This window comes from Phocoena phocoena, chromosome X (assembly GCF_963924675.1).
Source record: "Phocoena phocoena chromosome X, mPhoPho1.1, whole genome shotgun sequence".
NCBI classification, from domain to species: domain Eukaryota; kingdom Metazoa; phylum Chordata; class Mammalia; order Artiodactyla; family Phocoenidae; genus Phocoena; species Phocoena phocoena.
The window spans coordinates 44050389-44063760 of NC_089240.1; the positions used below are offsets into that span (position 1 = coordinate 44050389).

General features: G+C 43.2%; 1 protein-coding gene across 1 annotated transcript in view; it reads right to left on the reverse strand.

Annotated features, from left to right (window-relative positions):
* Positions 1–288: 288 nt before the first annotated feature.
* Positions 289–13372, reverse strand: part of SHROOM4 (shroom family member 4) — a 210625-nt gene continuing 197541 nt past the window's right edge. The window contains exons 6-9 of the mRNA XM_065901270.1: positions 9979–10779; positions 5223–5403; positions 1482–1751; positions 289–558 (exon numbers count right to left, since the gene is read on the reverse strand). Of these exons, the coding sequence (XP_065757342.1) occupies positions 289–558; positions 1482–1751; positions 5223–5403; positions 9979–10779 (1522 nt within the window). The remainder of the gene's footprint in view (positions 559–1481; positions 1752–5222; positions 5404–9978; positions 10780–13372) is intronic.

The window sequence follows — 13372 nt, forward strand, 5'->3', positions numbered from 1 at the left end:
TTGGCTGTGCAAACTGTGGGAAGGAGAGTATGGTTGTATGATCACACTCTGCTGCAGCTCCTGCTTCTTGCTTCTACTCCCTTGGGTAGAAGCTTGGTGCCTCCCCAGGTCCTCTTAGCTGGTTGGGAACACTGCTAGGTTAAGGGGTAGTGAGAGACATCCAGGGTAGAGAATATGGAACAAACTGCTAACTAACTGTTATCTACTTGCTAACAAAGTGCTAACAAGGATTGAAAGCGCTTCCCATCATGGCGGGGCAGGGATGGTGCAGGCAGTCTGCTGGTGGAATTAGAAATTACTGGGCCCCAGGAGTAGGCTCTCCCTGAGACATTTGAGTTGTTCTTCCCCGAGCTTGATCTTCTCTTCCAGCTCTCGCTGTTCAATGATGAGAGCAGATTTCATCTTCACAAAGTGCTGGTAATCTTGGAGCTGGTCCTGAGGCAGATAGCGGGAGACCATACCAAACACCAGCTTCTCCCGGCGTTCCATGTGCTCCTTCAGCTCCTTGGCATCTGCCAACTGCCCTGTCAGCTGCTGCTTCTTCTCTATCAGCACCAACTGGGGAAGCAGAAGACCAATAAGGCTATCCCAATGACCAGTCATCTGCCCAACCCAGTGCTCCACTAGTGATGCTCCCACAAAGCCACTAGCCCCTCTGCTCAGTGATCAGTCCTAGATTTCTTGCCCTGAAGTCCACCTTCATGCAAAAGCCTTTCTTTCCTGTAGCAAGGGGAGGATAAACATGATAGCAATTCTGGATGGGGGATGAGCAATCACCTCTTTCTATCTCTAAACTGTTGTTAATCTGTGGACCACCACTGGGATTGGGGTGGGGGAAGGCTTTGACAAAGCCAGCTCGTACACCTTCCATCTGGTAAAAAAAAACATCGCTGTGACGATACTTTCAAAACAGTGTGTGTCTGTGTGTGTGTGTGTGTGTGTGTGTGTGTGTGTGTGTGTGTGTGTATGTATCCATGTGTGTATACACAAGCATATGTGCCTTTCACTGTGGGTTCAAATTTGTATCCAAGAACCACTGGATAGAAAAAGGCAATGCCATTTGGGTTCAGGAATTATGCAGAGTGTCCCAACCTATGAAATTGACAGACTCCCAATCTCAATTACTTGCTACTATTACTACTACTACTACTGGCAACTAGCAATGATTTAGTGTTTATCTTGTTCCAGGCTATGTTTTAAGTCATTAACATGGATTATCCAATTTAAGTTTCACAACCCCATGAGGTAGGTAGTGTGTTTACCCTATTCTTGAAGGGATGGAGACAGAGCGAGGTTAAGTGAATTGCCCACAATCACACAGTTACTTAGTGGTAAAGTCAGAATTTCCACTTAAAAGCCAGTGCCCATGCTCTTCACACTATGCTCTGCTGCCTCCAGACTAGCCAAACTTGAAAGAGGGATCCCTGAGAAGAAGCAGATGGCACTTCCCTCCATCCACACCCTGGAGACCTCAACCCTACCTTCTCCTGGTTGGCCTCTGAATCGATGCTGTTGAGAGCATTTTCCACACGGGCCAGTCGACCAGAGAGTGACAGCAACAGGTTGACTACTTTGTCCAGGTCCCCAATAAACAAACGGTATTTTTCAAACTCATTGGATTTGCAGACGGCTTTTAGGTTGGTCTCCACCTCCTCCCCAAGGGCAGAATTGGCAGTGATGTCCTCCAGCAATCCTCGCTGGGCCTCCTGCAGGACAGAAAGTTTTCTGCCAATGCTTTCGATGAGCTGAATCTAGGAGAAATAAACAGGAGAAGCAAAGGATGAGAATGGGGACTGACAGAAATGGATCTGTCCCTGGAACCGCTGTTTAGAGATCTAAATAACCGAAGGCGGGCTCTACCCTAGTCACTGGAAACAAAGGAAACCTGAGCAAGTCGTGAGCAATTCCAGTTTTCTGGACAGGCACCTTCTTTCCCATCTCTTCAGATCTGCTAGGAATCTCTGTCACCACCAAACTTCTTGGCATTAGATGAGTGGTACCCATTGGCTAGTTCTCGTTTGCCAAATGTAACTTACTAAATACTTGCTGAGGCTATTTAATAAACAGAAATGCTTGTGAGAGCATAGGTAAGAAAAGCACTGCCATCACGTGTTTGCCTATTACTTCATTCATTCTCCTTCAATCCCTTTCAGTACCTCTGATGTTGATGACACTGTGCTAGATCTTCCACCACTCAGCTTGGCTCTTGAGGCCTTTTGGATAAAAGTGTGAGTCCTGGAGTCACAATGACTAGGTTTGACTGCTAGCTCTGCCACTTCCTAGCTGTGTGACCTTAGGTGAATTTCTGTATGGAGTTTTGCTTTCTTTATCTGCAGAATGGGCTAACTGCAGTACCTACTTCACTGAATTGTAATAAGGGTTCAATGAGATAATGCATGCCAAGGGTTTAGCACAGACTAAGTGCTCAATAAAAGCAGCTGCTATGATTATGATTCAGTCTGGCCTCACCCTACCATTCTAATCTCACTCCTCAGAACCTCTGAGGATTAGCCCCTCGTGCTGTGTTCACAACACTCATTCTTATATTCCTGATTTGCTTATGCAGTTCTGCCAGCTCTTTATCTCTTCCTTCACTTTGGCTATTCCCATTCTTTCTTCAGAGCCCAGCTTTGCCCCTACCCTCCCTGCTGGAAGCCCCTGCCCCCATAACTCCTCTCTCAATGATCTTTTCCTTTTCTAAACTCTCCAGTCTTTTAGAATGAGAACCTTGAGTGTAATTTGAGGTTGTTCACTTTCTGTTTCCTGTGTGTGCATCTGATCCCTCTCCCACTACTGACTGTAAGTTTCTCAAGGGAAGGACTGCTTGTGTCTTCTGATTTGTCTCCCCTATAGGTGTAACCAGTTGTGGGACTGCACTCACAGGAAGGTAGTGTGGTAGAGTGGAGTTTTAGAGTCAGAGATGCCTGGATTCCAATTCCACATCCTCCAAACTGTGTGACCTTGGGCAAGATACCCAATCCCACTGAGACTTCTGTTTCCTCATCCGTAAATTGGAGAAGTGCCCCCCCACCAACCGTCCATTGTTGTGAGGTTTAGATGTGATCATAGAAGTAAAGTACTTAGTATTGTGCATGGCACATTAAGTGCTCAATATATGTTTATTGATGCTGTTACTACTACTACTTCTACTATTACTACTACTACTACCACCACCACCACCACCACCTGGCACTCTGAGCTAATGGATACCTGTCTAGCTGCAAGGTCCTAACAAGAATAGACCTGTCCCAGGTTGCTCCCAGCCTTTGCAGTCAGTATTGCATTATGGTCAATGGCATGGACTCTAGTGCCAGACTACCCGGGTTTGAACCCCAGCTCTGCCACAAAGTAATGGTGTAAACTTGAGCAAGTTACTCAACCTCTCTGTGCCTCAATTTCACCATCTAAAAGATGGGGTAACAATATTACTTACCTCATAGTGTTGGTATGAGAATGAAATGACTTAATACATACTACATGCTTAGAATAGTGTCTTCTATATAGGAAGTATGCTTCAGTGTTTTCTTACTATTCCTGCTCAGGCACTCTGGGAGCATAAGCTTGTAGTTATGTAGAGTATGTTCTTTTCTCGTCCCTTATTTAGAGATGTCCGAGGTGACAAAGGACAAGAGAGCCTGCTCTGGGTCTGGGCCAGGTGTCATAATTCAGAACTGGTCAAAAGTCAGGAGCTCACCATGATCTTAGTGTAAAGTGTAATAGGTTTACATTTAGGGAAATTTCCAAAACCCACTGGAAATTAAGGATCAATGATATGAATGAGGCAACACAATTAGATGCCAAGAAGCTCCCAGTTATATCCGCACCCTCTGCTTTCCCAAACAAAACTCAGTGCCAGGGACAAGGGAGGGCTGGGGGCCAAATGATCAACTTGGAAAATCACCTACCTACCCCCAGCTCTTAGGCCCCATAGATCTGGAAGGAAGAAAGTGGACAGAGCCCTTTGTTTCTCAGCACTTGGGCTTTATAACCTGAACTTCAACTCTGGGGAAAGGGTAGTGGATACAGCTGTGGAGTCATCACAGCCCCAGCTAGAGGTGAGTGGCTTTTCTGGGATATTACAAATTGGTGACCTTCCTCACCTATTTTCCTCAGAGACAAAAACTGTCTTAGCCCACCCACAATCACTTCAAGTCACTATCTGCTGTTCTGTGTTTTGCCATTTCTGATCATGTCTCTTTTCTCCTCATCAGACATTTATTAGGTTTGCTCCTAATAAAAAAATCCTGAGTGAGCCAGGAGTAGCCCTGTCATATTTAGGAAACATGGAATCCAAGGAAGCAGGCACCTGGATCAATAAAACTTTGATGCCACCATGCTTCCTATTCTTTCCCTGACATTTTGCTTCAGATTGGAAAGTGGTGGGGGTCTCTTGCAAATGGCCTTGAGCTTTTGTACAGGTCATGTCCTGAATAAGAAATATGGGCAGAAGAGCAATTTGCATTGAGTTCAGATGTCTACAAAGTGGTAAATTGGGCCTTTGAGGTTGCCGTGGAAACCCTATTTGCTTATGAAATAAAAGGGGTAAGTGCAGGGAGGGCAAAGTGATTCCAGGAATTTGATTAGAAACCCAGGCTAGTGGTACTTAGAGGAAGAAAGGGGAGGCTTCAGAACAACATCATCTCCATTTGCCTATTTTAGTACTTTTAAGAGATGATTGACTATTCTTGCAAATAAATATTAAAGTTGACTGGCCTATAATTTTTCCTTTTCTTTCTTGGCCAGTTTGCTCTCTTTGAAAGTTACACAGAATAAATCAATGGCTGCCATTGGTTAGAGCTCACTGGCAAAAACTCTGATGTGCCTTGGGTAGCGAGTTACTTACAAGGCTGGCTTATTTCAGAGCAGAAAGTCAGACAGTCTTGACTTTGAGTCCTGGATCAACACTTAGTCTGTAACCCTGGGCAATCTGGTCCTCTCAACTGGTAAAAAGAAGACAGTAATGTCTATCTTATAGAGTTGGTTTTAGGATTTGAGAGACTGTGATGATGATGATGATGATTACTATACTATTATTACTATTATTGACTGGATCAAAAAGAGACTGCAGTTGCATTTGTGAGAAACCTAGACAGGCTATTTGATTTCCATATTGAAAATACAGGAATGTACCAAGATATTCTGGATTGTGTAGAGGGCAGGTCAACCTCCAGACACACTCAAGCTAAATGCAGTAAATCTCTAAGGCATGCCAAAAACTTCACCTTTTTTTGAGCCAGTTCGTGGTCAATTTCCTCCTCTCCCAGGCCAATCTCTGCCATCTCGGGTTGGTCTTTCAACTTGTTCAGCAGCTCTGCTTTGGCCACAGAAATATTGTAATAAGCTGAATAAGAGGTAGGGATCCCTGGGGCACCCTGGGGAGGTGCGAAGTGCTGAAACTCTTGTCTGTGGAAACAAAAAATGACCATTTGAGCACCTCTGTTGACAGCCTGCTGACCTTTCTGCTTCCTAATTTCCTCATTTATAAAATGGGACCCTGCTTCACCAAGGAGTTATAAAATAAGGAAATAATGGATGGGGAGGCACTGTTCAAACATAAACAGGCCATGTGAAGGCTCTCTAGAAACCAAGTTAAGGTCAACTTTAAGAACTTAGAAGGCTATTTCTACATCCCTGACTTCCACAGCTGGGGGGACTTCTTTAGAGATCAATGGGTTTGGTCATTAACACCCCAATAAAATCCAGAAAAAACTAGAAGGCCCCTAAAGTTCCAGGCTTCTGATCATCAATGATTCCCCTTGGTTCAGGGTCCCAGTATATGGATCACGGGAGGGGCTAGGTGGTAGGGACATGTCTGAGACCTTAGCTATTTGTCCTCTAAGGCTGTTGGGCTCCATCCTACCCATCCTGGATGCCAGCCCAACCTGGCTCTATCTAGTCTGCTTGCTTATAAAGGCACTCCATGGCTTTCCTGGACACGCTCATCATTTCACCTTTCCTGGTGGTGCCACTCCTGCTTGAAATAACCTCTCCACTGCATCTCTCCCACAGCAAAGAGGTCACCTATGACCTCAGCAGTGGTCACCGTGTTGGAGGATGAGTTTAGCACCCCTGCCAGAGACTTTTCACAGCCCACCACATCTCTCATGAGCTCTTCTGAGATTGCCTGAGGTGGGGCAGGCCTTTGGCCTGAGAAGGGATAACATCTCTCAACTTCTGGCATATCCCCAATGGTCCCAGCCTCCTCCATGGTTGCAGAATGAAATGGGGGGAAATGGAACCAGTGGTGCCCAGGGGCTTGACAAGTGTAACAGCAGACCCTGTTGTCTTGGGTTCACTGAAGGTTGCGGGGTTGAGGTGCTGCTTCTCGGAGCCCCAGCCCATGAAAGAGAACTTCTCCTCAGGAAAGAAGTAGCTCTGGCTCCATGCTGGCTTAGGTTTGGACTCTTCTGCCATCAAAGCTTCTGGTCTGATGTGAGGAAAGAAATGAAATGCTTCAATGTTAGGGTTCAGTGATGGAGAGGCAAATAATTCCGCCTATGGTTTATGTAAAGGGGAGACCCACCCCCACTATGTTCTTGTTGCCTACCAGCCGTCCCTACCCTCCACCTGTCTGTGTCACTGCCCCTTCACTAACCTCTAGCTGTTTGAAAGGAAAAATAGGAGAAACTCATTAGTCATTTTTGCAGCTATTTGCAGCTCTTAGATAAAGGTCAAAAATAATGGGTAAAAGGCTCCACAGCTATTTACTGATTCATGCTATGCTGTCTCCTAATTCATCACACAAAAGAAATTTGGGCATGCCAATATTGCTCATCCTGGGTATTCATTTTACATGTAGGTTTTTAAGCTGATAGCACTGATAAAAGAGCACTACTAGCTAACATTCACATAGTGCTTACTGTGCCCAGGAGCTGTACTAAGATATATATGTGTGTGTGTGTGTGTGTGTGTGTGTGTGTGTGTGTAAATATAGACATAAAATGTAATGCTCATGACAACCATTTTATGGATAAGGAACATGAGGCACTGAGAGGTAAAGTGACTTTCCCAGGATCACGACAGTAAATAGCAGACCCGTGATTTAGACCTAGGTGACCTAACTCCAGAATCTGTGCTTTTGGCCACTATACTATACTGCCAAAGGGTCAACTTGACATCACATAAAACCCTGCATGTAAGGAATTTTCTGGCTGGACTGTATCTATGTTAGCAGAGAAGAGAGAACATTCTGGAGGAAATATAAATGTATGAATTTAGGGAATTCCTACCTATAAGAAAAATATTTAGGGGCATGTGTGCGAGTTGAAAGTTAGAAAGTACTGAAAGAAAGCACAGAATTTTTTTTAAAAAAAGGATGTGGCTATCTGTCAATTATATCTCAATAAAACTGGAGAAAAATTTTGAAAAAGGATCTGCTAATTAGAGACTCAGTTCCCTAGCAGACATGGCCCTGTACTATATTATAGTGTATCATATCAGGCACTGTGTTCTAGGGCTCCTTTCCTCATACTCTCCATTAATAGGGCAGAGGTTATAGGAGATCTATGAGAACATAATTTGACCTTGATAATGAACTTTGTTGCAAAAATAAGATTCCTTCTCCAGAGCACTGAGAGAAAATGCATAGAGTCCATAAAGCAAACTATACCTGTAATTGAATCAGAGTTATCAGATTTAACCAATGCTCAATAATTCCACTCACCTGCTTCTACATGTATCCTGACATTTTGTAACTAAAGAGTATGTGGGTTACAGAGAGACTCTAGTTTAACGTGGCTGAAATTAGGATGTCTTTTTTTTTTTTTGCATTTTAGATTCAAAATATTACACATCTACTTGCCCTTAACACTACTTTCCCTTACAAAACCTTAAAGGCACTTCCTGCTGGGTAGAACCCTGTGCTCTCTGAGGGTCTGGAATAGGATCTTCTTGAGGAGCCCAGAGATCCTGGGGTGATGTAGTTGGCACAGTGAGCCAGACTACCTGGGTCTGGCTACCTGTGATCTTCTGCAACTTAATTTATATCCCTGTGCCTCACTTTTCTCATCTAAAAACTGTAGGAAACTAATGGTATCTATTTCATAGGTTTGTTGTGAAGATTAAATCAGTCAATAAACAAATGTGCTTAGAACAATGCTTGGCACATAGTAAAGAGGCAAAAAATATTAGCTATGTCGGAAATGATGTTTTTCCTTAAATCTCCATCACTCAAAGAAGCATCTATAATTGACTTTTTGCAGCCACAAGCCAGGCTTGTATGCAAACAAATGTTTCCCCTTGCATCCCATAGTCATTAAGAAAAAAAAAATCTGTGCAACAAGTTACAAGATCTCTAGTAATAGCAATTTCCTTCTCTCTGGACAAGGTGCCAAGATGAATGGAGGTACATAAAGGAGGAAGGACTAGGAGGCTGAAAGGGGTAAGCCTGGGGCCTGTAACTACTACCTCTGGTACACATTGCCTTGTAGGGGACAGGAGGTCTAAGTAAAGGCCTGGCTACTGCAGGAACCAGATCTCCCTAAGAGAGCCTGCCTAGGATGGCAAAAGCAGCATAGATTTTGGAGTAAGATCTGGCTTTGAGTCTTTTCTGTGTAATTCTGAGTTAGGTAGTCCCTTATTTTACTCAGCTTTAGTTTCCGCATCTGTCAAGTGGGGATAATAATGGCCCATAGGGCCGTTGGGAGAATTCAATGAAATAATAGATATAAAATGGCTAGCAGTGTCTGACACATATCAAATGCTTAATACGTGATCATTCATTCATTTATTCATTCTTTCTTCAGAAATATTAAGTGCCTACTATGTGCTAGGTTGCCGTCTCTTCTCTCTGCTGTGATAGGTAACAATCCACAGTCACTTTCCACAAATGTTTTCTAATTAGAATAAGAATACCCCCCAGCTAGATGGGCAGCTTGAGAAGCAGCCACTAGGTATCTGACAAATTCTATAGTGTCTGGGAGCCAGGCCCTGTAAGTGCTGTGCCTGTGGCACCTTAGGCTGGAAAACTTGTCAACTAGCTCCAGATAGCCAAGTAATGGATTTGTCCATCAGTAAAAGACACAATAACAAGGTACTTCTAAGAGCAACAAGTCTCAGGCAAGTTCTGTAAAGGTATTTAAAGGAAGCACTAAAAGGATAGACACCTGCCCCTCATCCCCATCCCCAGCAGAGAGTCCATGGAGCTCTCTGCAGGAGGATTGGCAGAGCCAAAAGCCAAAGCTCTTTTGTTTTGGAGCAAAGAGGACAACCACACATTGTGGGGCACGCCAATGAGCATTGGCACAGTGAAGGGAACAGTTCTGTGACCAGAGTACACTCCTTCTGCAGCCTCTCTGCCCAGACAGCTGACCCTGTCAACTACCACTTCTGGTACTACCATTTGCCCACTGAAGCAAATGCAAAGAGGCAGAGGAAACAAGGGTGGGGGTGATGGAGAAAGTAGAAGATGAAAAGAATGCCTTTGGCTGTTGTAAGGAATGGTCAGGGCATAAAGCATCCAACCCCAGGAACACCTTTGATGCTGGGGTGGGGGAAGAGTTCAGAAGCTCAGACAGGTCCTAGAGCAGAGGCAGGCCAGGTTGTGAGCTGGCCTCTTGTTCTAGAGAGCAAGCAGCAGAAAAGGCAGAAAAGGACCTGAGCCAGGCTTCTGGAAAAGGCCACAAGGCAATAACGGTTTAATGCCTTATTGCTCAGGGGCCAGACACTGATGCATACCTTAAAGACAAACTAGAAAAAAATAAATATAGAACCTTGATAGTGATATTTAGGGACAAGAACATCAATGACATTTACTGAGTACCTACTATGTGCTAAGTATGGGGCTATGTCTTTTACGTGGATTATCCTCATATTCACAACAACCATGTACCATCATGCCCATTTTCCAGGTGAGAAAACTGAGGCTGGAAATAGTTTAATTGACCAGCCCAAGGTCACACAGCTGGCAAATGGTGAAGGTGGAATTCAAACTCATGCTGCCACCTCTTCAGGGACCTAATGTCTTTCATAAGCACTTACTTGGGGGAATCAGTGGTCTCCTGCTCTGATGTTCTCCAAAGCCCACCAATGCCATAATAGCAAGGGGGCAGAGCCTTCTCAGCTTGAGATCCCAAATGGCCCCTTACTGGAGGCAGGAAATTGCTGGAATGGAGAGCAAAGGACTCTTGCTCTGCTGGAAGGCTTTGTGAGCCCTGCCTTGAAGCCTCCAGGTGGCCAAAGCCCAGCGGTTGGGGCTGCTCCAGGACCTCCTCAGGATTGAGGGCACTGGAACCAGTGGTTTCTGAACTGAAATACTGGGGTGGCAGCTCTTCCTCCTCCCCCTCCTCCTCCACCCCCTCTTCCTCTTCTTCCTCTTCCTCCTCCTCTTCCTCCTCCTCTCGCTGCTGCTTTTGCTGCTTCTGCTGCTGTTGCTGCTGCTGCTGGGCTGCACGAAAGAGCCTGTACTTCTCCCAGTTGGGAGGAGGAGGGCGAGGAGGAGGAAAGGGCTTCCTCCTGGCACCCAGAGGATCTGGCTGGATCTCATCAACTTTGGTAAAGAGCTCCTTCCTATGCTGCCCCCAGGCCCGGGAGCTCTGAGGATCCAAGCTGATGTGGCTCTCTGAGAAGGCCCGGCCCCGCAGTGGGCGGGGCATGGAGGCTAGGGAGCTCTCCTCTTCATAAACGGAGGTTTCCTCTGGTTTTTTTGAGGAGTGCTTGAAGTCTCCAAGGAGGTCAAGAGAAGAGATTGCTCGGTAGCTTGACAAGTCCAGTTCTGGGTTCTCAAAGCAAGGATGGAAGGGGGTTGCCCATGAAAAGCTAGCCTTGGAATGAGCCATTTCCCTGCAAAACAGCAGATAAAGGTTGTATAAAGCAAGCACGTTGCAGATGGTCCCATAATTTTGGATAACATCATTTATGTAAAATTTAAAACAGCCACAAAACAATATAATGTAGGTAGTAAGTGTAGTAATAATAATATATGCTATATAATACTGATAGCTAACACTTACTGAGTGCATACTAAGTGCCAGACACTGTTTTAAGTGCTTTCCATGTCTTAACTTATTTAATGCTCACAATAACCCTAGGAAGTAGCTATTATTATTGTCCTGATTTTATAGCTGGGGAAACTGAGGCATGGGCAGGTTAAATCATTGCTCAGGGTCATAAAGCTGGTAAGTGGCAGAGCTAGGATTTGAACATGGAGAGTCTAACTCCAAAGTCTGGATATACACACCACCCCACACAAATGTGCTGTGTTCTGGGGCTTGCAAGTGTGGTTATCCTGCTACATCTGTTGTTTTTGTTTTGTTTTTAATTATGAAACATTTCAAATGTTTAAAAACATACAGAGATTGTTACAATAAATATTCATGTTCCCACCTACTGCCCACAATTAGCACATTTTAATACTTTACCATCTATGCTTCATGAATTTTTAAAATAATAATATCCTTTGTTTCACTCCCCACTTCTATTCCCCTGCTGCCTCTCTACATGCAAGCTATATCATGAATTTGGCATGTATGCTTTCTGTCCATGTTCTTATACTTGTACCAAAAAACATCGAGCAGGCCATTCACAAATATCTGCTATTTTGGATTTAAAATATATCCTTCTAATGCAATTCCAATCAGAATTCTCACCAGGACTTTTAACTATAGAATTTTTGTGTTAACTTGCAAAATAAAGCAGGATATGGTAGTCCCCATTTGTCCGCTGTTTCACTTTCCAAGGTTTCAGCTACCTGTAGTCAACCACAGTCCAAAAAATAGTAAATGAAAAATTCCCAAAATAAACAATTCATAAGTTTTGAAGTGCACACTATTCTGAGTAGTGTGATGAAATCTCCTGCTGTCCTGCTCCATCCTTCCCAGGACTTAAATCATCCCTTTTTCCAGCGGATCCCACCCATTAGTCACTTAGTAGCTGTCTTAGGTTATCAGATGGGCTGTCACAGTGTCACAGTGCTTTTGTTCAAGTAACCCTTATTTTACTTAATAATGGCCCCAAGGCCTAAGAGTAGAGATGCTGGCAATTTAGATCTGCCAAAGAGAAGCCATAAAGTGCTTCCTTTAAGTGAAAAGGTGAACGTTCTTGACTTAATAAGGAAAGGGAAAAAATCATATGCTGAGGTTACTAAGATCTATGGTAAGAACGAATCTTGTATCCATCAAATCATGAAGAAGGAAAAAGAAATTCGTGCCTGCTCTCATACCTCAAACTGCAAAAGTTACAGCCAGAGTGCATGACATGGGCTTAGGTAAGATGGAAAGGCATTAAATTTGTGGATGGAAGACATGAACAGAAAGCATGTTCCGACTGACAGCAGTGTGTTGCGCCAGAAAACATGGAGCCTATACGAAGACTTCAGCAAGGGATCCCCTGAAACAAGTGACTTCAGCCATTTACTGCAAGTAAGAGATGGTTACAAAGATTTAGGAATAGGTTTGGACTGAAAAACAGGAAAGTTACTGGAAAGGCTGCATCTGTCAATGAAGAAGTCACTGCCACATTTCTGGCAGAGTTGAGGAAGTTGATCAAGGAGAGAGACAGAATTCATATAACTTTTATTACAGTATATTGTTATAATGTCCTATTATATTATTAGTTATTACTGTTAATCTCTTACTCTACCTAATTCACAAATTAAACTTTATCATCAGTATGTATGTATTTAAAAGAAACATAGCATATATAGGGCTCAGTACTATCTGTGGTTTCAGGCATCCACTGGGGGTCTTGGAATATATCTCCCACAGATACATGGGGACTACTGTATAATAAAAAACATATTTTGCTACAGAAGAAATGGGGGGTAAGTAAGGTATAAAGCATAATATAAAGCAATTATAATTAAAACTGTTTTACTGACTAATAGAACATAATTGAAAGTCCAGAAACATATCAAACTATTTATAAAAATGTCATATATAATTCACCTTCCATAACAAGAAGATAAAAATTATTTAATAGATATTTTTGAGACAATTGCAGAGCAGTGTTATTTGGAGCTGCACCATATATTATATACCAAAATAAATTTCAGATTCAAGAGTTCAGGGTGTGTGTGTGTGTATAAAATTTTAATATGTGTTATATGTGTATATATGTATATATATATATTACATAGCTATAAGAAAAAACTATCAGAAAGCTTAAAAACTATGACGTGAGGTGAAATAAGACTCTCATCTCATAAGTAATAGAAAAGTATATGCAAGGAAAACAAGTCCAGGTTTAGTTAAATATGTATAAAAGTTAAACTTCTGTATAATAAAGAGGGACCAAAGCAAAGGACATCTCTTTAATCTCTGAGTTTAAAGAGTTAAGCCCTCTAAACCAGAAGATCTGGTTTCCTGCTGTAGTCTGTGAGCAATCAGCATCATGCTAAGTACTGCCTAGTGACAGGAAATTCCAGCAGTTCAATTAA